Genomic DNA, 25,543 nt, shown 5'->3' with positions numbered 1-25,543 from the left:
CAATCACAAGGTGATAATACACAGATGATTCTCTCATTTGGTTTAATAAAATCTCTGGGCTTATTTGAACTGCAGTCATTACAGCAAATAATTGCTGCATTGAGGTGTTAGCCAGGCCGTAGCCTGAGGGATAAGACAAGACGATTGCTCTGTGCGGGACTTGGGTTGATGCTTTCTCTCTCTCTCTCTCTCTCTCTCTCTCTCTATCTCCCCCTCTGTTTGCGTGTCTGTTCCCTGGTTGCTCATATTGGGAAAATGAATATTGCATTTGAATCCGGCTGCAGCTTTCCTTATTCAAACTAACGTGGTTATTAGTTATTATCTGGACACAGAGTCATCCGTTCTCACTGCTTTTGTTATCTCTCCGCTGACAGGACAGATGTCACCTGGGGCTGCCAATTGCAATTTTTAACTGTCATTTAAACCAAATTGCAGATCTGGGCGAGAGGGCCATAAAGCCTCTGAAGAGATGGGAGTGACAGGAAGTATAAGCAGTAAACACATTTCATGCAATGTTCCATGCAATTGGGGCGTCCTGAGCTGCATGAAAGTTCTGGCACCCTCTTGAATCAGTGGGTGAGACAGAGGTTTTAAAGAAACTCGCTGAGATTCTGTGACAGTCATTACCCTTTGGGGCAAAACCAAATGAACACACACTTGATGTTTATTGGGTGGACGTGTTTGGAGACGTCTAGGCTACATGTTGGTTATTCACCCTCTCATTAAAAGTGATTACTTAAGAGACAACATTATCTCAAAAGCTGCAGTATATTAATATAGATAGCTTACATATAGATAGCTCGCATTATCTCAAAAGCTGCAGTATATTAATATAGATATAGCTCACAGAGTAAAAAACTTTTAAAATGTTGAGTGGGCATACCTGACCTGACACACTCACCATGTGCCAATGATCTTTTGCTATGTTTTCATTGAATTAAATGAGGGAAAATAGGGAGTAGCCTAAATACAAACATTAAATTCATAAGAACTAAATATCAAAGTCAATTGTCTTGGTTTCTTTTCCCATAATGGCTCATGGTAACACTTCCTAATAACATCAGGACCTTTCGCTTGTTTTTGTTATGGACTAATTGTGGTCACAGACCTCACCTCTCCTAATGTGCTCTCTGTCTGGGCCAGATGGGGTGGAGGGCATAAACATCGGGTAAGTTTCTGTGTCAGGCCATTTGCAAATAGCAGTTGAACTCAAACAGATATGAACCCATTTGTGTTAATGGACTTTTTGATTTGTATATGCCATGGGAAGTCCATGACCTTGCATTGTTGACTGATCCATTAAGAAACTGGACGCTAATTAACGTTATCAATGAAGTGTAAAGGAAACAAAATAGAATCAGATAATGAAGCAATAATTAAGTCAATAATTAAGTTTCTTCTTTCAAACTTGGACAATGTCACTTCCCCCAATTAGGTTAATCAGTGGAGCATTAAATTAGATTTTTTTGTTTCTTAAAATAACAATTAAGCAAAACTGTCAAGAGATCAATCAATTATCATTCAGCAATGCACTGAGCCATTGTGGGAATACAGAACAATACCTAGACCAACATAAATGTTTGTGAGACCCTAAAAATAGAGCTCAGATCTCCCAGAAGTATAGCAGTAATACGTCTAAATTCAACACAGAAAACACATGGTTATCCCCTGATAAAGTACAGTAGTTTCCCTGACTATTCAATATATACACACACTGGAATAATCATAATATAATAGTATGGTAGTGTAGATTTTGTATCTAGTTATTTCTCCTTAGTCTGTTTATGGTTATGACAATTTGCTATTGTTATTTTTTGTAACTATTTGGTCTATTATGTAGGCTATTCAACTACTTTAAACAGACTTTTATTCGGTTTATTTTAGTCACTGGACAAAAAAGTAATGCATGATTAACTTGGAGCATTCCTATCACTTTTTGTTTTTTCCCCCCACAAATGACAGAATGACTTTGCCAGGCTTCAGCATGGGAGTAATCCTCTGATAAATTCCCAGTGGTATCAGAAATTGATTAGCCTTCCAGCATGGCCTATATGCAAGGGCTTTCAACCAGTGGTCAATGACGACATTGCTGGTGGTCCCTGACCAAGGATTCAGTCATGTAGTTTCACAGTGGGAATCAGTATTTCTATTCAGTAGTGGTCCTGGGGTTGCTTCCTTAGTCAGAATGATGGTCCCTGGGCGTTTTATGCCCCAAACGTTGTCTTCAAGGCAGCGCTGCCAGGAAGGCGCTATGGTTAGATAGATACTTTATTGATCCCCAGGGGAAATTCAAGGTTAGGGTTAGGATTAGGTGCCTTTAAGTCAACAGCGGCAGCGCTGCCTGGAAAACGACATTGCTGGGTCACCCCCAATCCACATGGTCTATAGATATTTACAGGCTATGTTCGGGACAATCACTTAAATAATAAGGTACCTACTCTAAGTCAAATGTGAAAAATCTGAATTTCCATGACTTACTATAGGATTGTTACAATATACTGACCGATGATTTCAGAGCAGCCGTGTAGCATTCAAGAATCTTTAACTTTAATGGGTATCGAATAAACAAATTTGGACTACTTAAAAATGCAGTTAATATCCAGATGTACATACGTATCCAGATGTACATACGTGGAAATACGTATTAATGTATTTTGGCAAGTACATTTTAAACCTCTACAACAAAATTCCCTGATATTCCATGACTTTGCCTCCAAAATGATAAAATTCCCTGACTTTCCATGTCTGGAATAGACTTTCCAAAATTCCATGATATTCCAGAAATTCCATGACCTGCGGGAACCCTGAAATAAAGACTAACAAGTTAAATACAGTTTCCACTTTGTTTTATTTTGTGAAATTCAGTTTCACCTATATTGTATTCTTTCATATAAAACATGCACTGAACAAACATTTCACACTACATAACTGAAAAATTACAAGTAGCCTGATTTAGATTTTTTTTTTTGATTTTATTTTGACACTCGGCATATACCACCAAGAGCAGTTTAGATGATGCCAATTTTGTTTGCAACGTCCAATGCATCATAATCTGGTGCAAGACGAACGTATGCCTTCTTCTCCCCATCAGGCCTGATGAGCGTGTTGACTTTGGCCACATCAATGTCGTACAGCTTCTTGACAGCGTGTTTGATCTGATGCTTGTTGGCCTTAACATCAACGATGAAGACCAGGGTGTTGTTGTCCTCAATCTTCTTCATGGCAGACTCTGTGGTGAGTGGGAATTTGATGATGGCATAGTGATCCAACCTAAGGGGCGACAGAAATACAAGGGCAAAAAAAGAGAATCAATCATTACTCAGGTAAATTTAATCCTTGATCCTTGCTGAGGTTATATTACCCTATGGCCTATTAAGTACGATTTCGGTTAAGTCTGGCTGTACACATTGCTTAATTGGTTCACGTGTTCTGTGAGAATCAGTGACCATCATGGTGAAAGTGTGTTTACATTATTCGTAACCCAAGACTAATGATATACAAATGCCACAACAAATGCATATACTATACTCCAACAACCAACCTCGTGGTATAATTGCGAGCATCCAACTCTTCACGAAGTGTTTGGCTAGCGTTACTTCACCAAAATGTCAAGATCTGAACCTATGCTGTTTTAACTTCCTGATGTTCCTTAAAATCGGCGGACCAACTTACAGTGCAGCATACCTGGCCATTCTGACTTATAAGGCAAGATACAGCTGTTAACTTGATTCTTAATGAATCGGTTATTTTTTTCCGTTTCAGTCGTCAGAAGCTAACGTTAGTACCGCTAACGTGGGCAACGTTGACAAGAGGGAGGCCCATGCGCACATATAACATTAACATTTGCGTTACAAGACGCGCCAGTTATGACCAAACTTTTAAAAACCAGGATAATACTACGATTTACTCCAAAAGATTAGCAAATAAGCCATTTTCAGTGCGTCTACCACAGTAATACTAGCCAACCAAATGTAGGATCGCTACCACCCAAGCTTACATTAGCATAGTAGTAGGCCATTTTGCTAACCTCATGCAACATCAAATTTAGCCATCAAACGTGGCTAGCTTCAACTAGCTAACGTTACTGTCAAAGCATCGTTCACGCTCACAAAACTAACGGGTACAAAATGGGTGCATCAGTTGTGTAAAAAGAGTGTAATCATCGCAGATCATACTTTGATCGCAAGTAACCATCATATGCACCACACTAATAACCATGGGTGGCAATAGTATCTACCAGGTCTCGTTGGCTAACATTAGCCAGCGAACCGAGTCAATCGACATTACATCACGGACTTACTTGTTGCGACGAGGCGCGCTCTTCCTGGGGTATTTGGGTTGCCTTTTCAGACGCAGGGTCTTTGGGCGACGGAAGGTTGGACTAGTCCTCATTTTCTTCTTCTTTTGGCTGTGTACTCCTTTGAGAACAGCCTTCTTGGCCTTCAAGGCCTTGGACTTAGCCTCGGTCTTAGCAGGCACAGCTTCTTTCTTCGCCTTCGGTGCCATGACGGAAAGGACACGTGCGGGAATTGCGATCCCCTACATTCGACTGAACAGCCAATAACACAAGACAATCAATGAGATACCGCCTTCGACCTATGATTATGACCAATGGGGTAAGGTTATGTTGGTTTTAAGTGATTGACAGTTTGGTGAGTTAATAAAAAAATCTGATATAAGGTATAAACCAATAGCAGTTTAGAATCAATTCATTTTGGGTTGGACCTTAGTGGAAAGAATGTTGCTTTAAAATGCCAGACGATTCGGAACTCTAACCAGTCGGTGAGTTTGCTTTTGCGAACATTTTCAAGTCAAATTACATTATTGAAAAGAATGTTGCTTGTATCGACATTACATGTTATATAGGTCAGTATCGTCCATATATTTTAACTAGTCCTTGTGTACTTACAAAACTTTGAGATGCCACTCCCGTCCGCGAGATCGTCCATACCCCTGGGTATCTGTAACGTTGCGTACGATTTGACCTGACAAAGAATGGTTGATGTTTCCTGATATCATATAGTATGTGACAGCAAATATGTATAAGTAAATATTTAACAAACTAGTTTGTTTGTTTAGGTTGTTAAACTACTCAGAGGGCGTGAGCAAATCACACTAGAGAATATACAAACAAGAACCAATCACAAATCGTCTTTGCCAAATTGTACTGCCCCACAGCATGCTTGTGTGAGATGAAGTTCACTGATATTTTTCTAAGAGATTAGCTTCAGACAGAGAGCACAGAAGTCAAAGTTAGCATTGGGAGCTAAACAATACGCGTTCATTGATTAATTGCGAGTAATAATTTAAATGAAGCGTTCATGAGCTACAATGTAATGCTTGTTTGACACCTCCGACACAGTTACCAATTGTGCACACGGTTAAGAAAAGCTGGTCAGCTTTGAATACAAACGATATCTTCATTCCTCTGTATGGTAGGTCAGCTACAATCATTTAACGTTAATGTCAGCTGTTCTAGCTAGCGTTAGCTGGCGACATCACTGTTAAACCTCTTTGCACAGACTATTAATAAGATTACACTTACGACATATCATAATGAATTGGTACTACTAATAGTTTAATTTAAATCTGGTGTCAGCATATTGCCTTTGAACCTGGTGCCTGCTACGATTTTCTGACTAGTTACTGTGCAGCATGCTAGCTAGCAAGCTATGTTACCATTGCAAGCGTAACGTTACGCACAACCGGAGTGCCTGCTTTTTAACTTGGTTTGAGCATATGGTTTATCAGATTAGTATTTGATTTTATCTGTTCGCTAATTAAGACTGGCTTTAAATCACTGCCATTGTCTTCTTGTAATGTGTTAATAGCCACGATTAATGGTGTGACATGTTCGTGATGCGTCGTGGATCTTTGTTTTGGTGGCCAAAAAATGACAGTGCAGCACTCAGCCAACAGCTGTGCTTGCCCCTGAAAGATCATTGATTTAGAATAGCTGCCTAAAATAAAACTTTTTATTTTTATTTTGCGCAATGTTGTGTCAACTAACTTTATATAGTGAAGTATTATGTATGAACTAAGTTTCAAACTGTATTTTCACCTTCTAAATTTTATGCAGCCAGCGTCCGCTCCGGCTAGACGAGGACAAGGACTCTCATCGCTTTCCCCATGAGTAATGAACCCTTTCTGGAGTATGTCTACAAATACTGGTCGTAAGGTAAGAGGAGGGTGGAGGTTAAGATGACGTGCACAGTATACTTTATTATTATAGGCAATGTTTAGAACAAGCTAGTTATTATCCTAGAATTAAGTGTGGACTGTGTAAGATTGTGGATGTTTGCTCTTATTCTTCTTCTGTCTTAGAAGGTCTTGTGAGTGCACCTTTCCCAATGCAATGGACTGACCTCAGGAACTTATCTGAGCATTGAGCTCATTTACAGCAATGCCCTGAGCAGACATAGGTGTACACCTGGCAAAAGATATATTAATAAAGTTTGTTTAGTTAGCATCAGATGTTGACTTGATGCCATTTGCCCTTTAGATTAGTGGAGTGTAAAGCAATGTGCCATGTGACTTCAGTGGTAGATCACATGCAAACTCAGGGCTGGGGATTAAGATCAGTTTTACAGGAGATTGAGTGCTTTGTATATGACTAGATGTTTAGTAAAAGGACCGTTCATCCTTACGGTAGAGTGTCATTGATTGCAACAAGGATTATACAGGGTATTATTGGAATATAGACAAGGCATATGGAGCCATTGTATAGTTTCCTTGACAAAATACTGTACTCACAGTAGCAATCAAGGTAGAGGCCGTTTCTTTTATTTTTAGTCTACTTTCTAGTCATTTCCAAGGGGTTTGGAGGGACCCCCTGTTTTAAGATTCTATCTCCTCGTGACTGTTCTGCTCCGCTCCTTGTGTGCTTTGTGCTTGCAGAGATACAGTATGATCAGCCTAAATTCTGTCTGGCGTTTACAGTAGCCTTTGTATATGTAGTCCCCTGCTGTCCCCTCACGTTCCTGCCCATGGTACTGAGGCCCTCCCCTGCTCTCTCCACTCCCCTCCCATGGAGCAGGGAAACAGATGTCTGCCGGGCCCCTGGAATCTGAGAGCGTAGTCAGAGAGCAAGGGGTATCACATGCCTCTGGTTCGTCTGGCCAGTAGCGGACAGCCTCGTGGCTCGCTGCCTTGCTGCCTTGCTAGTTGTCAGCCTTACCTCAGTAAATAAACACACAAATTGAAGAAATAGGTTTGTGTTCAATCTGGAGTCTTGACGCTAGTTTAGCTTGATGGTCAAACTTGAGTCTCGGTGCTAAGTTTGTTGATCCAGAAACTCATCTGGAAGAGTGGGTCCTGGCATCATTCAGTAGACATTCTCAGATATATTTTCTATAATGCATACAAAGACCCATGATCCAAAAATTTCTGCAGAATTCAAAAAGATGTGTCAAAATGTGGGGCAATTTAATATAGGCCTACTGCCTCTCTGCTGTGCTACATTCTGTTGAGTTTGACCGAAAGCTGTATGGCAGATGTACCATAGGAGTTGGAGGCCTAACCCTGCGTGTTCTATCTCCCCCGTTGTGGCAGAGGTCCGACAGCGAGGAGCAGAGTGGGCAGGGAGAGCACAGAGCCAGCCCGGCCCGGCCTCCGTTTGGAAAGAAGCAGCTCCCCTCCATCCCCAAGAACACCGTCCCCGTCACGAAGCCCCCATCCCCGGCCACCTCCGCGCAGTCTGCCAACGGCACGCATGCCTCCTACGGGCCTTTCTACCTGGAGTACTCGTTACTGGCAGAGTTGTGAGTACACTCTCCCTTAAATGACCTTGCTCACCGTTTTGACTTTTGACCAGACTGTTCAGAGATCAGACCGTCTACTCCCACTAAAGCTCTTGTGTCCAGCTGCTGCATTTGGGTGTGGTGGTGTTATCGTAATTGTTTCCTGCTTACTTTTTCTTGTAGCACACTTGTGATCAAGCAGAAACTTCCAGGCATTTATGTGCAGCCTTCCTACAGATCAGCCTTGAGTAAGGACAAATCCTGTGTAATTATGCTTTAAATGTTATTAAAAAGGACTGATTTATATATTTGTTAGAGGTGACTGACTGCTCCTATTCTTTTCCAGTGTGGTTTGGTGTCATATTCATCAGGCATGGATTGTACCAAGATGGAGTTTTTAAGTTCACCGTCTACATCCCTGATAACTACCCTGATGGAGACTGCCCAGTAAGTAACCTCATTAAACCGCATGGAGCACATCAATCAACACTGTTGATTAAAGTGTTGGTGGTTTTAATTCTGTCCAGCTCTTTTTCCCCTTCATTATATCTCTGTTTTTTCCATGGAATTCGGTGTGTGGTGCTGTAGCATTCAAGTCTCACATTATCAGCCTTTGGCAAAGGGTTATTTAAAAGTCCTTAGACCTCTCTTTTTAATGGTCTGCACTGTAATGTTTAATTTGTTTGTTTGTCTTGCTAGTCAACACTTACTAAAGCCCTTTTGGAATGGTGGCCTGCATGATCATGCTGGTCTGTTTCTCTTGTTCTGGGTCATGCTGCAGCTGCAGACATGACCGTTTACTCATAGGGCCAGTTTCCCATAACCTATGGATGAGGCCTAATGTTAGCCCAAATGCTTATTTTCAGTGGAGATCTTCATCAAAGTTCTCTTAGTCTAGGACGAGGCTTAATCCACGTACAGGAAACCGGGCAATAATATACAGCGCGTAATAATTACGAAAGAATGTGTTTGTGCTCAAACCAGGCGTGGCTTGCCTGATAAATGCACCAGATTGTTTTCACCGATTTGTGGACTTGCATCCTCTTTAGTGTCGAGCACCATCAAGTAGATGTTATGTTAACGCTGAGCAAGTGAAAGCGAGATGGCTGTGTAGAGACTCCACTGCCACTGAAGCCAAGCAGATTGGTACTCCGTTCAGTCCTCTCTGTGTGACTGTCCTACTGTGAATCATTACATGACATGCTGCTAACTAACTACACTGTGGGAATGCTGATGTGAAATGTCACATTTTACTGGCATGGGGCTTGGCCCTTGGCACTTCACGGAGCTGTTGCAACTAGTTATTAAGTTCATATGTTGACAATGCTCAGATTCTCAGGGTGCTGCAGGAGTGAGGACATGATCATGCCTTGATCCTACTGTCAGGGACAGGAACATCGAATATGTGATGAAATTGTGATGTCTCTGTTTGTGAGCAAAAGCTTTGACGATGGCTCAGCCTTCAGTTTTATTTACCGTTAGTTTTTATGGTGTTTACTTTCCTTTCAACAAGTATTGCAATCCATATTATTTATTGCAATACATGACTTGCTTTGGCTAATATCAACAAAATAAATCATGCATGTTGACCTGAAACTACAGTAATGCATTTGTGCAACTACTTTGTAAGGTTAGATTGAATAGATTAGTTCATTAGTTATCAGTTGGTAATGCTGGTACCTGCCCAAGAAACACAAAAAAATGTCTGAGTTTGAATTTGGGGTTAATGCTGTTTTCCTCAAGGCTTCTCCTTTTGTTTTCGATAGAGGGTGGTGTTTGATATTCCAGTCTTCCATCCACTAGTGGATCCTGAATCAGGGGAGCTTGATGTCCGAAGAGCATTCACAAAATGGAGGTAGGCTTCACTGCTTTACACCCAGCCCATCCCATGCACTCCATACTTTTATGGTCAGTATTGTGATGTACTACTCCACTATAGGCTATCCCGACTACTATATTGTGATCTATCTTCTCTGAGGGCCCCATTTAGGACAATGATTTGCCAACTTGCTCCTTAAGAAAATGACACCCCTGTGTTAATTCAGATGGCAAGCTCTTCTAACACAGAGCACTATGAATTCATGACTGTGCATGTGGGAAGTCCATCAAATGCTGACTTGATTTCACTGTGGTAGCTCAAGTCCAAAGGGCAGTGTGCTAACTTGAGAGTGCGTGGCCATCTTCTCTGGTGTCTGGCACTTTCAGCTGGCAGTACTGCCAGTGGGCAGACGGCTACAATTCAAGTGAGGGGACTCTACAAAACATGTTTTCTGCCTTAATGCCCAGTGCTTTATATTGGCTCACACTGCAGTCCTTCAGATCTGAAAGCTCCAATCTCTCACTTTGACTTGGACAGAGTTGAGAGCCTAGGCCTATTTACCAACATGCTTGGTTGTTAGTGGTGTTTCCCTTGGCTGCTGTTGCCTCGGCACTTTAAAAAAAAAAAAAAAAAACGTCATGCTATTTTTCTTTCTTCCCACAGGCGCAATCACAACCACATTTGGCAGGTCCTGATGTATGCACGCACAGTCTTCTACAAGATCAACACCATGGAGCCGCTTAACCCAGAAGCCGCCGTTCTGTGAGTTCCTCTTCCTCCCTCTCCCTCTGCCCTGCACTGCTATGTGGACACCCAGTGCTTCAGCAGGAATGTCCTGTATTTGGCCTTGGATATTCCAGTCCCGTTAGCTGTATTGACTGTATACTGAGCCTGTAATGATATATTTATCCAGGGTTTATTTAGTTGCCTCTGATGTGACCTACTTGGAATCAACACAAATGGTTTGTCTCCCTCCCCATCAATTAATATATTTCCACACATTATACGGTTATTTATTTATTTATTTATTTATTTATTTATTTATTTATTTATTACACACACATATGGATATATATACACATATGGATTATGAATGGTGAGATTTCATTGCTTATGAAAATAGTTAACTTGCAGGGTCTTTTTTGATCTGAAGTGATGTAGCTGTGCTATTCCTGTCTACAATTTGTAGAGATGTTCCATTTTCAGTTCTGAAACCCAGAGGGCAACCCATGGGAACAGCACAGTCCCTCAGATGGTCCTTTACAGCAGGGTTTTCTCATCATGCTGGAAAATGGGTCTAGAGTGAACCTGTTCTGAAGCAGCTGCGCTTTTGTTTCATAATAGAAATTACGCATGGAGTCCTCTGTTTCTGTATTCTCACATTGTTTTGAAACACAAAGCATTTCCAAAATGCATATTTATGAGAAGACCATGTGCAATTTCATTCACAAAGTGACTACAGGACCTTAATTTTATGTCAAGCACTGATATTCTCTACATAAAATCCAACATGACGTTGTAGCAAGCCATTCTACCAAAGGTCAAAGGAGACGTACAGTAATGAACCACTCTGGATTGAATTAGATCAGAAAGCTCCGCTCAGGCAGATGTCTGGGGTGTGTAATGCTCTCGCATGCAAACGCTGTAGCAGCCTCCGACTTACTGTGAAAGGCCTCTTTGACTGGGCCATGGAGGCTGTGGATGCCACTGGCACGTGTGACTCATTGCGTCTGTTTTTGTGCTCAGGTATGAAAAGGATGTGCAGCTCTTCAAAAGCAAGGTGGTGGACAGCGTAAAGCTGTGCAACAGCCACCTCTTTGACAAGCCCAAGATCGATGATCCTTACGCAATAAGGTGAGTGAAACCTCTTGCATGCAATTTGAAGTTTTGACCAAAATGGGTTTGGATGAATTGTGTGTCATACGTATAAGTATTTGCATGTATTGACTGTTTCAAGAGTTCCAGTAGTAGTTCCCACAAGGCTTCCGTTTTAACGTTCCATATGTTTATCTTAATGAAGCAGAAGTAGATTGGGAACAAAATAGAACGTTCAAGCATTGTTTTTGTTTTTCTTGTTGAAAGGGTCTATATAAAGCTGTTGTTTAAATTATTGTTGACTCTTGCCATCTGGACACTACCATCAATGTAAACTTTTCTCGAAATCATTCTGTGTTTTAGTTTCTCCCCTTGGAACCCAACAGTCCACGAGGAGGCGAAGGAGAGGATGTTCACACATAAAGTGAGTGCTCACGATGCACCACCCTGCCGAAAAAGTAAAACATTTTCATACATTTCCTACACGCCGTCTGTGAAAACACAATACGTTTGTTTTGAGTGCATGCTTGCATGTTTCCTCCTCGTGACCAAGCGGAAGTGCACGTCTTTGCCTGCATGTTTCAGAGTGCAACCCTCAAGGGTCTTCAAGATGACCAGTAGTTCCAGAGCATGAGAGTGCTTGTCTTATTTGGGGTAGGCGGGTAGGGTGTGAGTCACTGATGTGTTTTGTGTCTCTATAGAGACGACCTGAGGATCACCACAAGGGCCTACAGGTGTCCGGCCTGTCATGGGTGAAGCCTGGATCCACGCAACCCTTCAGCAAAGAGGACAGCACTCTTCAGACTTAAGCCTGCAGTTGCCTCGTCTGGCCACTAGAGGGAGCGGCAAAGCATGAGGGATCATGTTGGATCAACTTGTGCTGCTGGGAACCTTGCCCTTTTTTTGAAGCAATTGTATGGACTTCATTTTCATTTGCGAAAACACCCTCGCTCAGCTTTAAAAAGATACACGTACAACAAACAAATGTACTCTAGACATCTGCTGAAACTGCTTTAGAACTAAAATGAGCGCCTGCATTTGCGTATGTAGATCAACTATGACAAAACTGGATGTCTTAGCAACACCAAGGCTGGAAAGCAATCAAACTGCATAGAGCTTGTACCTTAGAGTAGATCGTTTTTGTTACTTGCACATATTTGGGTTGCACATGTTTTTGTTGTTGTCGTCGTTTGTTACTTTGATTTCAGAAGCAACAGACCACCTCACCTTCAGTGTAAGTGACATAATGTCAGCTACTCAATCACAAATTAACGTAACAAAACGATGAACCTAGTTCATTATAAACGCATTAAGAATGTTCTGAAGGGCTCAGGATTGACACAAGAGGTATTGATATAGCAGTTTGGACTTGGTGAGTTTAAAGCTTTTTAGTTGTCCCCCACCCCATTTGTCCTCTCCAAATTTAGTTAGGATCTTCCCTATGAAGTTGCTTTGAAATGGGAAATAATGGGAAAACTCTTTTTTTCTTTTCTTTTTTTTCTTTTTATTTCATCCATACTGTGTAAAACTATACTGTGTATTAAATAGGTTTTAATATATGACTCAGATCAAGCAAACCATTTTAAGAAAATAAGTTATATATGATCATTTATCGTTCAGCATTGTAATTCTCTTTGAATGTGTCTCTTGATCTTAATTAAATTGTTGAAGGGTTTTTGATGTGTAAATATAGCAGCTCTTGTATGGAAGTGGCTAACCTCATTAGAGGTAGTGATCCTATCTGAGAACCTTGTCTTTAGGATGTTGTTTTGTTTTTGTTTTTGTTTATTTTCTTCTCCACACTACATCTTGAGCTTTGTTTTCTTTCAGCTCACCTGTTCCATTTTGTTGCTTTCCTATATGATTTGACACTAACGGACTGTTTTAAAAGGCTGTGCAGTGGAGAACGGTTTGAGTTTTTAAAAATGCTATTCTCTGAAGGCAAATAAAACATTTTAAGCCACCTTGTTGAATTTAATTTGAGTGATTTTTATAGTGTTGTGGCTTAAAGATACAGTAACAAGATTTGGTTTAAAACAAAAAAAAGAAAAGTAAAAAACTGACCAACACTCATTAACTTGCACCTCAACATACTAATTGTCCAGAAGACCCTTATAGGCCTGGACTCAAAATATTGCAGGCATGTTCGCTCAGTGGTTTTGAAACTTTTTCTGTCATTCCCCACTTTGGAAGTGCAGGAATTGTCAAGCCTCACCCCGGCAAAATGATAATGTTAAAATTTTATTTTTGCATTTTGGTTCCAGGTTTTTCCCGTCTTGATCCGCAGGATCTGATGTTTTAAGTCATATGTCGGTCTGTCTATGACTCCAATGTTTGTGTGTGGCTATTTTGGTTTGAATCTATGATCTTCCTTGTCAACAAAGAAAGGCATTAGGCACAAAAAAACGTGCGCCCCACCTGTCATATCTGTGGAATTAGCTTTATATAGTATAAACCTGGTAGCTCAATATAAACCTTAGATCTGAACTGGTCAGCTGGTAGTGTCCAGAGGCAACACTAAATGGGGTGAACTGGCATTTAGCCGTTACGACAGCTACAACCAGCTCCCAGTGGAGATCAGATCTGCCCAAACAGTAGCTTGTTTAAAAAAGATATTAAATACTGAATTATTTTCTATTGCCTTTTATTAATCTGTTGACTTTATGGGAGTTATACAATTATTGTTTTGTTGCTGCATCTATTTCATTTTGTTTTTATTTTATTTACGTATATATTTTGGTTTGTTTTTATTTAATTCATTTGTCTTTGCTGTTTATATATTTTCTTATTGTCATCATCATTAATTGATATAGTGTCCTATGCATAAAATGTAAAGCACATTGAATGACTTTTGTGTATGATTATGTGCTATATAAATAAATTTGAACTTGAACACAATCACCACTGATTAAACCATATAGCTAATTGGTGTGTTTTGGCAATATTGACAATGTGTTGTACAAGCTTTTCATATACACTGTACAGCTAGGAATGACTAATGTGCTTGCAAAATGAGCTTGAAGATTACCGGTTTAAAAACCAGTTGCCTAAATTATTATCTTCATCATTGCTCAACACTTGCTGTAATTGTTACTTCAACAAAGTAATCCTGTAGAAAAGCAGTTAGTATGAAACATCTTCCAGTAGCAAAAATGGAAACATGTTATAGGTTTTCTGTAAATACATCCAAGACTGGAAAAATGCTCCTCCAGGGCAAATGTAGGCTAGTGTATAGGCTAATCATATGGATGTTCGGGAATAAGAGACTCTCAAACCTTAAAGTTTATTAGTAAGCCGCAAAACTAGCCTATCACTTCAATCTTGATCTTTTTTTAAGATAATTGTATTTTATTGTATTTAATTGAATCATCTCACAAATTAATTTTACCATGTTTACAAATTATACTTTGGCCGTTGCTTTTGTTAGATGAAAAGGATAGACCTACCCTCCATAACAGTACTGCCAATTGAGGGCTTGATTTTGTCTTTGTCTCACGACTGCCCCCCAAATTGCTCAATGAAATTTGGGGGGCAGTCGTGGCCTGGGCTTCGGGCTTGTAACCGGAGCATTTGCCGGTTCGATCCCTGACCAGTAGGGACGGCTGAAGTGCCCTTGAGCAAGGCACTTAACCCCTCACTGCTCCCCGAGTGCCGCTGTAGTAAGGCAGCTTACTGCTCCGAGTGAGTGTGCTTCACCTCACTGTGTGTTCACTATTTCACGGATGGGATAAATGCAGAGACCAAATGCCTTGTATGCTTAGCCAAGAAACCTGATTTACATTGTATTAATATTTTGTTAATGACATGTCTTGCATTCATTGAATGAATATTTATTGTATTATTCCTTAATATGTCTTCGACTTTAAATGTATGGAAACACATTTTGCGAAAACTTTCACAAAAAGTTTTTAAAAATATATGTTTTCCATTTAAATATGTTTTCATACCTGAAAAAAAGATTGTTCAGAAGAATGTGTCAATTTGTCACATAGGGGCATGTTGTGTTCTATTAATTATGAATTCATAAATTGAAAATAAATATTGATTCAATATTGATGCAAATATATTCAATACATAATTGCTCCATGTGCTTTTCTTCAAAGATTTTGATTGCTTCAGATACAATGTATATTTCTACTCCTTAAAACATCTATATGGATGTTCAATCATTTCATGATATTAATAAAAGTAAAGTAGGCTACTGTAAAGACCATACAAAGACAAGCAGTTAAGAGTAGGCCTAGAGTTTTTTATTTCTTAAAAATTAGTCTAGCTTTATACAATGTTAATTTTGCACAAATATGCAATACATTTCATACCCGTAATGAGTCATTTAACCATATACCGACTTACGAAGATGATTAATTAACATGAAAACGTTGCCTGGTGTCCCTTTAAACATTTAGTTTTGGCCCGCGGCCCTCCACGCTGATACATTTTGGGCTCCCCTCCCAGATTAGTCTTTTTACTTGGTCCTTTTTCACATTTCATACTCCCTTCCAGACGGTGGCAGTAAGACTTATAGTCGTTGGTCTACCGATGTCAGCTATAAAAAGAAAGTTCACGCGTCGTTCGTTCATTTTGAATCGACACGCTTTCAGGGTAAGTTCTCTGCTCAACACTTCCTCGTCTTCTGCAGAACAACTGGTGATAATACGCCAAAATGCAATCTGCTTTTACTTCTATTGTTGACTCATTTGCCTATCTGTTGAAAATACCTAAGTGGTTTGTATTTTTGCGCTTCTTTTTAGTTTGTTACTTGAAACAAGTTGGCTAGCGGGCTAATGTTAGCTAACTGCTCTCGCCCTGTGAATCCGAGCCGTGTTAAGACATCTTAAATCATCCGAATTATAATGTATGAGTTCGTGCAGCAAACACTTACATTGCAGTATTTCATGCATATGTGAATGAATCTAGCATGATATTTTTTATTTTTATGGCATCAAATTCTGAACATTATCAATGTGGCTCTGAGGTCGAATAGCTCTCAATGATGAAAATTTCACAGACCTGTACTGAATGAAAGTGATTGCACCTTTTTATTTTCTGATGGGAGATTATTCAGGAGCCTGAAGATGAGCACATCTGACCACGTGCAAACGAAGTCTTTTTAGCAAGTGTTTGCCTCTTGGCGTTTTAACTGACCTGATGTCTGATCTTTCCTAGGTGTGTCCAATAAATACTGCAATTGCACGCATGCAAGAGGTAAGTTATTTTGACGTTGTAATTTGAAGGCTTTTTATTTTCTTGGACGCCATAGTGTCTCAATGATGATCACTCTGGAACTCTCTCTTGCTGAATTTCTTTTTTGAAGAACGTACATTGGATCTGAGTGTCTGCCATTGAAGTGATCACTTGACTGCATAGTGTCATTAGGTGGTGCATTTCTTAACCTTTTAATCTCTTCCCTTCTAGAGGGCACCCTTTACCAAGGCTGTGCAAAGGTGAGATCTTTGGCCTTTCACTTATTTCACAACATGCAGTGGAATTTGATATGCTTGTCTATCAATATATTCAATCATATGTCTGACTTAATTCTTGATTACTCTGACTGTGAAGTACTTTACGTGTCCAGTTAGTTTATTTCTAATCCTCCCCCTTCCTTACAGGTGTGATGGCTGCCAGCAGTTTGTCCAGTTCAAAAGTCCTGTGGTTGGAAAGTACGTATCTTATTAAAAATGTATTTTTTAACGAAGTGCCATGTGTTTGAGTGTAAAGTGATGAATTTAGATTGACAAGCATATGTCTGATTTCATTGATGCCAACCTTTCTTCTGACACTCCTCCCTCATGGCGGAGATGTGCGTATCATGGGTACTCTGGTTCACACAACGGATGGTTTCTTTTTCAGGTCGTGGGCTTTGCAGAGGCCTAGATCTTCACGGTAAGCTAGTTTGTGTACCTTGTGTGTTGCCCTAATCATATCTGCTTTCTGAGATGATTAAATGGGTTCGTCCCATAATTTTCTGGACTACATAATCATGTACCATGGCAGTCTAGTCACCAAAGTCTGATCAGATGTGGTACTTGAGATTGTTTTTGGCTACCAGGAGCCTTGACTAATGTACCTCCTTCACCTTACTGTAGATTGAACATGGCTCCATGTGGAATTGGACCACACATCTGAAGGTGGTGAGTGTGCCTGCCTTAATTTTGTGTGTGTTCCTGGTATCTGAGAGGATGAATTGGGTTCTACCCATTATACTTCTGGACGACATCTGTCGGATGGCATACAAGTCACCAAAGCACTGATCAGTGAAATAGACATTTCACTGCATGGAACTACCTTAATGTGTTTAATGTAAACAGTTTTCTCATATTCCAGGTTTAAGGTCTGACCTGAGGATGCAATCTGAACTAATGTAAGTTGCACCTTTTTTGTAGAGTTTCTGTGGACTTGAGTTTCTGTGATGAATATACTTAGCTCACTTTGAACCAATGTGAAAAGGAATGAACTACTGAGAAACAAATCTAAATGGAATTTCTACAACGCCTTTTGTATACATGTATTCATTACGTCACCATTTTGTGTCCTACAGCATTGCTTCTGCCATTTGAGTTGTGTGAAGACCACATCATGAGGCTTGCAGACATGGTTAGTTTTTTTCATTGTGTCAAGTCCACAGTATGTTTACGTGGTAGATGTTCAAATTTCTGTGACGAATATACTTAGCTCACTTTGAACCAATGTGAAAAGTAACGAACTACTGAGAAACAAGTTCAAATGGAACTTCTTCAGTGCCTTTTGTATACATATGCTCATTACTTGACCTTTTTGTATCCTACAGCACAGCTTCTGCCATTGAGGCATGTGAAGACCACATCAGCCTTGCAGACATGGTTGGTTTTTATTTTGTGTGTAAAACTCTCAGTATGCTCAAGTAGATCAACGTTTTGTTGTTGCAGTCAAACCTTGGTTTTGGCAAGATGAGCTTAACATTGCAAGATATATGATGCGTTCAATAAGTCTCGTTCGTCTGAAGCTCAAGTTGAGAACTAATTAACTGATTCTTGCAAACGTTTTGTGGATTCTATAATTTTTAGTGCCTACACATGGTTGAGGGTGTTCTCTCTTTTCAGAGGCCCAACTCTGCAAGGATGGAAGCAGTCCTCAGAATGAGGTAAGTCTCAACCCCCCCCAAGTTTGGTTTCCATGCCTCTTTTGTGGTGTTAAGTTGCAAGTTATGATGATTTACTTTGGAATCTCGTTCGTCTGAAATCCTGTTGAGAATTTTTTTTTAAACTGATGCTTGCACAGTTAGTCAAATCCCTGATGAAGGTATGCAACATGGTCCAGTGATTATACTCAGACTAATGTAATTTTTTTTTTTAAATATGTTTTGCAGAATGGTTCATTGGGCCTTCTCCCCAGTGTCCTCATGGTGAGTTTGTGCATCTGTAGGCCTGTAGTTGCCTAAATATGAGCTAATGGTCAGTATGATGAAGCTCGCACATGTCTTACACCCAGTGTTGACTCCAGAACCTGAAAAGGTGAACCCACTGGAGTTGCCTGGGTAGCAAGTGGATAACTTGTTGGGGTTACCAACTGTCTGATGTGGCCAGTTGGCTTGAGTCTGTAGGGTATTTATCTTTGTGTGCATACATGCGTCTTGGACTCACCAGAGTTGTCCTTTTGCAGGTTTGGCTGACGTGTTGCACTGAAGACTCTTTCCAGGCTCTATTCCTCCATATTATGCTGGTGAGTACCTTTCTGTTCTGACTACATTACACAACATAACCATGATGAGATTTACCGCCCCAGTCTGAGTTAGCTGACTGATTGGTTTCCCTGATTTAAAATCACAGAACAGCTTGTTGCCCCCCCCCCCCCTAAATATGATTGATTACAAGTTTTGCCTTGTTTGTGTATCCAGATTTGAAGTCCTTGGCAGCTGTCCTGGCCTGATGCAACTGAAAGAGGTTTGTGAAAATGTGCAAGTTATAGCTGAAAAATGTGATGTGATGAACCTGTTACCGCCCCAGTCTGATGTAAAGTGACTGATTGGTTTCTCTGATCTAAAAAAAACTATCTATTAATGCCATGATATGCCCATAAAAGAAATAGTCTGAAACCAACTTCTACCTTCTCTAGGTGCCATACAGGAAGACAAATATATGCTGAAGGACTGGATCTGAAGTGTTGGACAGCTTTCCTGGCCAGATGCAACTGAAGGAGGTTTGTGGTGTTGTACACATTGTTATAGCAGAAGATTGTGATGTGATGAGCCTATTACCGCCCCAGTCTGATGTAAAGTGACTGATTGGTTTCTCTGATCTAACAAACATTATCAAAAGTTGCCATAAATATGCCTATAGAAGAAATTGACAAACATCTATTTTCTTTAGGTGCCATATAGGAAGACTCGTCTATGCTAAAGAGATTTGAAGCTTCCTGCTGCTGTAACAAGATGGCTTTCTTGTACTGTAAAATTGTAGTCCTGTTTGTAAAATAAATGTGTGACTTTAACCTTGTCTTGGAGTTGTGCCTGACAGTGCTCATATTAACTGGGAGGTGTTGTGAAGCCAGAGCTAAAGCTTCATATGCAGAACTTGTCATGAGACCAAAGTATGTGGTTGGCAATTGGGTAGAAGTGCTAATTTTGCATAGAACGGTTAAAGGTATTTTGTTACCCTTGTCAGCTGCATCCCTTTTACCACCTAATCTCCAAAATAAGGTTTTAGAGAAGTTGCAATTGGGGTGATGTGTTCCTAAATACATAGACTAGACTAGTCAGCGTGCAGTAGTGCCATACAACAAAATGTGCTTGTGCAGCCTCTAAAACAATGCTCACATTCATATACTCGCCTAATAACTAAGAGAATATAAACAATAATGCAGAGTCCCATGGCAAGTGCAACTGTGCTGGTGGGAGGGTGCGGGGCATGATTGTTCAATGCAGTGATGGCCCAAGGATTGGTGTGGACCTAGTCTCTATCTGGGCGATCTGTCAGGAAGTCCTTGATCCACACAGGCTGCTCCTAAAGCCCGGGTAAAGAAGTTTGGTGACCAGCTGGTTAGCAACGATTGTGTTAGACTACAGCTCAGTGTTTATGAAGAGCAGTCATGTCTTCCCCTTGTCTAGTTGTGTCAGTGCTGTATGGAGGTCAAACAGTTTTTTTTCTGAACCTGTTTTTCCTGTAGGCGTAGCCTACTGCTGCTGGTCGAGGGCAGATTTAACATCCTTTGTTCAGTGTACTAATAGGTTGTAGATGTTGAACTAAGCAGCCTGTGATTACTAAATGATTGTATAGGATGTTACAGTTGCATGTGACTGCCTGAATCCAAATGTATTGGCATATATAAATTAATAGACAACTAATGCACACAAACATGTTTGTTTAAGCTGTAAACTAAATTGTGCAACTACTGTGATGAAACACAGTGATTGTGTTGAATAACTGAACATTTTACAAATGCTATGTGGTTTAAATCAGACCTGGCCTCTTATTATTCTCATCATTCATTTGAATTAGTCATTGAGTCATTGTTGCTGACGCAAAGTAGAACATCTATTACTGAACATCAAGAAAGTAAATTGGGATATGAGGCATTAAGAAAAAGTTATTTGAGCATGAGTTACTTTAAACTAGCCTTTATTGACATACGGTTATATGGAATGCCTTGTCGGGTAGAACGTCTGTTGCTGCAGATGTTCTCTACTTAATCAACTCACCAACTGATAAAGTACATCATACACATTTTTGTGTATGGAAAATTACAAAATACAATATTTTATTTTGATACATGGCATGGCTGCTGTATTTTGATCATATTCAAATTTGCAGTGGTCTCTTAATTTTAAAGCTTTATCAACCGTCTCTGCTTGAGAGCATGTTTGGAAGAGAACGTACCCCATGTAAACTATGTAATGTTTGTGACTAAATGAAATAAATAAATGAAATAAATAAATACAAGCTGAAATAAATAAATAAAATATGTAATAAAAGTTGAAATAAATAAATAAAATGTGAAATAAATAAAATATTAAATAAATAATATCTAGGCCTATATATTGACATTGACATTCCAATGTGCTTTGAAATAAATAAATATGTCAGTCATCCATCAAGGCGGGACCAGTAGGCAGGACCTAGCCACTGATTGGTTGCTGCCTCAAACTTGGCATGACGGACGGGGAAGGAGGGGAAAATATCCGTTTTTAAGAATACCCTGGTACGTATAAACGTGGTCTAAACATAAGGCCCGGGGGCCAGATCAGGCCCGCCAGCAGATTTCATACGTCCCCCCAGATGATTTGGGTAGGAAGGGAAAATTAGAAAAAAAGATCACATCCAGTTGTCTTCACCAATGTGTAATAAGCAATATCTCTATGATATGATAAATTGATAACCTAGCACTACAAACCATCCTCAGGAAGGAAAAACAGAAAATCTAACACGGAAGTAGGGCATTTCAAGAGAAAAAGAGCAGTATATGATAGCAGTACATTATTTGTACTTGTTTGCTCATAAGTGATAATCACATAACACTCTGATACCCATGCAGAAAATGATGATGATGATAATGACCATGAAAATGACGGCCCACCACGAGGTCTCATTCCAACAAATCTGGCCCACTGCCTAATATGAGTTTGACACCCCTGGTTTAGACCTTGTATTCATGGGTTTCATCGGGTCCCTTTCCACAGGTGTATAAAATCAAACACTTAGATTATGAATGCAGACTGCATGGTGCTTGATTAATACACTTGTAGAAAGGGACCTGATGAAACCCATGAATAGGTGAAATTACTTGTGTAGGCTATGTAGTGGTTATGTAGTCTTTTCAGTAAAGCTTGAATGGGGGGTATTAGTTAAAAGACTACAATCTTTCAAGAATCTTTCCCAAACCTTGTCAAAGTTGTTTGGTGTAAGGTGACCATAGGTAAAGTGCCATGTAGCCTTCTTCTTCTTCTTTCATTTATTGGCAGATTACATCATTTAATTGTTGTATACCGCCACCTACTGTACAGGAGGAGTGTGATGCTATTGGAACTTTTGGCTACTCAATCAGAAAGGTGTAAAATAAATCTAGAGATAATAAATAATAACAAAACAGAAACCAACAAATAAACAACTAATCAAAACAAAACAAAAATTTTAATTCATTTATTCATTAACTCAGTGTCTTTCAGGAAAGTAAATAAGGCTCTAATTCTGTCTCTTTGCATTCCTTGTTCCCCAAGAAAATCATCAATGTTCTCATCTAATTCTTGTCATGTTTGTCTCTGCTCTCTGTACCTCCTACATCTAAATAAAACATGACCCACATCTTCCTGTGTTTGGCACTCTATACATAAACCATCACTTTTTCCTATCAGTTTCAGTGTTTAATTTAGTGTATGTCCCATTCTTAATCTTGTGCACTATTTCTTCTTTTCTATTTTGCATATTCTTTCTTTTTCCTCCAATTTTTCTGATTATTGTAATAGTGTCTAGCCTTAGGTTCAGCGTCCCATTCCTGTTGCCATCTCTTTATTATTTCAGATTTAATTGTAGTTTTTGCTTCTCCTTTCCCTATTGGAACATTGATTTCTATGGAGTGGGATAGCTGTCAAAATATTCGTGTCCATAGATTTGATACTCGTGCGTTTGTCTGTAGTTGTGCATAAAATAATTATTTGTGAATTCTCGAATGAGTCCAGTCGTGCATAAAATATATTGTGTGTATTTTATCCATCAGAATACGGATGGAAAAAAAATATGAATTCAAAATTACAAGTACGAAATCAAACTTTACAGTTAGACTTTCTGTGGTACGAGTACGACTTCGCACAAGTGACTCAACTGTCAAAATACGTCATCACCGCATTCACAGGCATTACTTGTTGAGAAAAGAAACATAGATCGAGATCAAGACTGCGCATGCGCTGAGACGAATCCGGCGGTGGCAGTGCCATTACTGCGGGTTAGGCACGTCGGCGCTAACGTTTGTGATAGCTGATAGCTACCTGTGGAGTTGAACAAATCGTCTTTCCCCCCCTCCGTTTATTGTCTTACGATGTCGGGAAGAACCTGTTGTGTGTTCGGCTGTTACAACAGCAGTGGGAAAATACAGATATGGAACAAAAATATATAAGTTCCCCCGCCGTTATTACACAGCCTGCCCCTGTGTAACACCATACATAAGCACTACACAGATTCCCAGGGCGAGCCGAAGACCAAGCTGTTTGTCAGAAGTGGATTGTGAACATCAACCGAAAGGATTTTGTTCCGAACATATCGCGGTAAGTTTTGTTTAACAGTATCAATCTTAAATAATCTCAATAATAAACAACAGTAATTATCTCCATCAACTAAATGGCACTATTGAAAAATGATTCGCTTTAACTACTAACGTTAGGGCAGCCATGGTGGCCATCAAATTAACATGATTGGCATTACAAACAGAAAACGTATGATGGAGTTCGGGGGCAGGCGACATTATGCTAGTTGCAAGATTGCTTTCCTTCTTTGGTAACGTTAACCATGAAAACAGTCATTTGAGATCTTATTGCGTTTTCCTCCGATTCAGTATTGTAATAAACATTTTTTGGGTAGCACTCACATTTAAAACTCACTTGGATATTTGATGTAGATGTTGTGCAAAATGTTGATGACTGTTTTTGGGTTAAATTTGTTGCTGTGCTGAGTTATAGTCTACATGTAAGTCAATGTCCTTTTCTATTTGTATTTTATCAGGGGTCAATGTCATCTCCCAAACCTCAATGGCACCTCCCAAAAGAAGATGGCATCCAGTGTCCAGATACTGCAGACCACAACTACAGTTTTAAGTCAACAAAAGACTGTGACACAAACTGATCAGTGTAGGCCTATGATTTGGATGACAAAGACTCAAAATTTACACAGGCTTGGGCATGGACAGTTTTTGGCAATTTTTGTACGCCATTATGGCTTTTCACTCACAACTAAGGACCATCAAGTTAGCTGTCCCTGAACAACTGTTGCTTGTTCTAATGAGGCTCCGTCCATACTTCCACACAGGGATTTGTTGATAAATCTATACTTACCTTTTGAATTACTACTGTTTAGTGTGTCTTTTTACCCATATTTCCACACAGGGATTTATTCATTAATCTATTCTTACCTTTTGAATAACTACTGTTTAGTGTCTTTTTTGCACATACTTCCACACAGGGATTTATTGATTAATCTATGCCTACCTTTTGAACCACTACTTTTTAGTGTACCTTTTTGGCCCTTATATCCACACAGAGAATTATATTTATATTTGAATCATTAGTTTAAATTTGAGCCATTACTGTTGATATCCTGTCTAAATATTTTCCACAGAGACTGACCTGGTCCAGTCTATTTGACCTCGGCCTAGTAGCATATTTGAACCTTTTTGTACATATGGCCGATACAAACTTTTCTCATCTGTCGTCCCTCGTTGGTGGAACGCACTACCTGTTCCTACTAGAGCAGGGACATCCCTCGACATCTTCAAAAATGTCTGAAAACCCAGGTCTTCAGAGATCATCTCCTCTCATAGCACTACTACAGACAATTGCACTCATTGATGCACTTATTGTGTTTTTTTTTTATTGTTAGAATTGCTCTTAAAAGCTTTAAATGTTGCAAGTCGCTTTGGCTAAAAAGCGTCAGCCAAATGTAATGTAATGTAATTGTAGTAATAATAATATAACAACAATTGGTATGTGTGATACATGTATTGTATAAATTAAATTAAGTGTCAAGTTCAAATAAACTGTAATTAATACATCAACAACTGTTCTTTATTCCATTGTGCACAAGTTCCAAGCACATGTGTCCTCTTGTGAGGGCTGAAGACATCTTTTGGGAGGTGCTCTTCCAGATGACATTGACCCCTGAATAAAATACAAATATAGAGAAAAGGACATTGACTTACATGTAGACTATAACTCAGCACAACATCAAATTTAACCCAAAAACAAACATCTACATTAAATATCCAAGTGAGTTTTAAATGTGAGTGCTACCCAAAAACTGTTTATTACAATACTGAATCGGAGGAAAACGCACTAAGATCTTTCCAAATGACTGATGTTTTCATGGTTAGCCTAACGTTACCAAAGAAGGAAAGCAATCTTGCAACTAGCATAGTGTCGCCTACCCCCGAACTCCATACGTTTTCTGTTTGTAATGCCAAATCATGTTGATTTGATGGCTACCATGGCTGCCCT

General features: G+C 39.6%; 2 protein-coding genes, 1 long non-coding RNA gene and 8 other non-coding genes across 14 annotated transcripts; 9 read left to right on the top strand and 2 right to left on the bottom strand.

Annotated features, from left to right (window-relative positions):
• Positions 1-2,829: 2,829 nt before the first annotated feature.
• On the bottom strand, positions 2,830-4,537 carry rpl23a (ribosomal protein L23a). The gene is made up of 2 exons (XM_076286950.1): positions 4,301-4,537; positions 2,830-3,270 (listed from the first exon to the last, which is right to left on the bottom strand). Exons 1-2 carry the CDS (start codon positions 4,504-4,506, stop codon positions 3,009-3,011), a joined length of 468 nt encoding a protein of 155 aa, XP_076143065.1. The 5' UTR covers positions 4,507-4,537; the 3' UTR covers positions 2,830-3,008.
• LOC143126386 (small nucleolar RNA Z17) lies at positions 4,131-4,204 on the bottom strand. The gene has a single exon (XR_012987493.1). It is a non-coding gene; the product is annotated as a small nucleolar RNA Z17 (small nucleolar RNA).
• A 175-nt stretch (positions 4,538-4,712) lies between the features above and the next one.
• aktip (akt interacting protein) lies at positions 4,713-13,337 on the top strand. 3 transcript variants are annotated; one of them, XM_076286947.1, is made up of 10 exons: positions 4,713-4,782; positions 6,080-6,178; positions 7,552-7,760; positions 7,923-7,987; positions 8,086-8,186; positions 9,506-9,594; positions 10,222-10,320; positions 11,305-11,412; positions 11,737-11,797; positions 12,075-13,337. In XM_076286947.1, the coding sequence occupies exons 2-10, from the start codon at positions 6,137-6,139 to the stop codon at positions 12,180-12,182; spliced, it is 882 nt and encodes a 293-aa protein (XP_076143062.1). In that variant the 5' UTR covers positions 4,713-4,782; positions 6,080-6,136; the 3' UTR covers positions 12,183-13,337. The 3 variants fall into 3 exon arrangements, with proteins under 3 accessions (XP_076143062.1, XP_076143064.1, XP_076143063.1); XM_076286949.1 differs by lacking the exon at positions 4,713-4,782 and adding an exon at positions 4,847-4,866; XM_076286948.1 differs by lacking the exon at positions 4,713-4,782 and adding an exon at positions 5,208-5,435.
• Positions 13,338-15,952: 2,615 nt separating this feature from the next.
• On the top strand, positions 15,953-19,839 carry LOC143125452 (uncharacterized). Of its 2 annotated transcripts, none has more exons than XR_012987261.1 (15): positions 15,953-15,975; positions 16,540-16,578; positions 16,789-16,817; positions 16,983-17,033; positions 17,224-17,256; positions 17,460-17,504; positions 17,698-17,734; positions 17,912-17,967; positions 18,161-18,212; positions 18,453-18,493; positions 18,719-18,754; positions 19,012-19,071; positions 19,247-19,292; positions 19,465-19,548; positions 19,719-19,839. It is a non-coding gene; the product is annotated as an uncharacterized LOC143125452 (long non-coding RNA). The 2 variants fall into 2 exon arrangements; XR_012987262.1 differs by having other exon boundaries at positions 18,417-18,493.
• Positions 17,775-17,839, top strand: LOC143126377 (small nucleolar RNA SNORD29). Its single transcript, XR_012987484.1, has one exon. It is a non-coding gene; the product is annotated as a small nucleolar RNA SNORD29 (small nucleolar RNA).
• On the top strand, positions 18,024-18,088 carry LOC143126378 (small nucleolar RNA SNORD29). The gene has a single exon (XR_012987485.1). It is a non-coding gene; the product is annotated as a small nucleolar RNA SNORD29 (small nucleolar RNA).
• On the top strand, positions 18,553-18,624 carry LOC143126379 (small nucleolar RNA SNORD30). The gene has a single exon (XR_012987486.1). It is a non-coding gene; the product is annotated as a small nucleolar RNA SNORD30 (small nucleolar RNA).
• LOC143126385 (small nucleolar RNA SNORD22) lies at positions 18,805-18,927 on the top strand. Its single transcript, XR_012987492.1, has one exon. It is a non-coding gene; the product is annotated as a small nucleolar RNA SNORD22 (small nucleolar RNA).
• Positions 19,106-19,171, top strand: LOC143126382 (small nucleolar RNA SNORD31). The gene has a single exon (XR_012987489.1). It is a non-coding gene; the product is annotated as a small nucleolar RNA SNORD31 (small nucleolar RNA).
• Positions 19,324-19,393, top strand: LOC143126381 (small nucleolar RNA SNORD31). The gene has a single exon (XR_012987488.1). It is a non-coding gene; the product is annotated as a small nucleolar RNA SNORD31 (small nucleolar RNA).
• LOC143126380 (small nucleolar RNA SNORD31) lies at positions 19,583-19,652 on the top strand. Its single transcript, XR_012987487.1, has one exon. It is a non-coding gene; the product is annotated as a small nucleolar RNA SNORD31 (small nucleolar RNA).
• Positions 19,840-25,543: the final 5,704 nt, after the last annotated feature.

Source organism: Alosa pseudoharengus, unplaced genomic scaffold (assembly GCF_046254945.1).
Source record: "Alosa pseudoharengus isolate Yale_2024_CS ecotype anadromous, Long Island Sound unplaced genomic scaffold, YU_APseudo_1.1 YU_APseudo_1.1_scf_16, whole genome shotgun sequence".
NCBI lineage: Eukaryota > Metazoa > Chordata > Actinopteri > Clupeiformes > Clupeidae > Alosa > Alosa pseudoharengus.
This window is presented reverse-complemented; position numbering and strand designations above follow the sequence as displayed.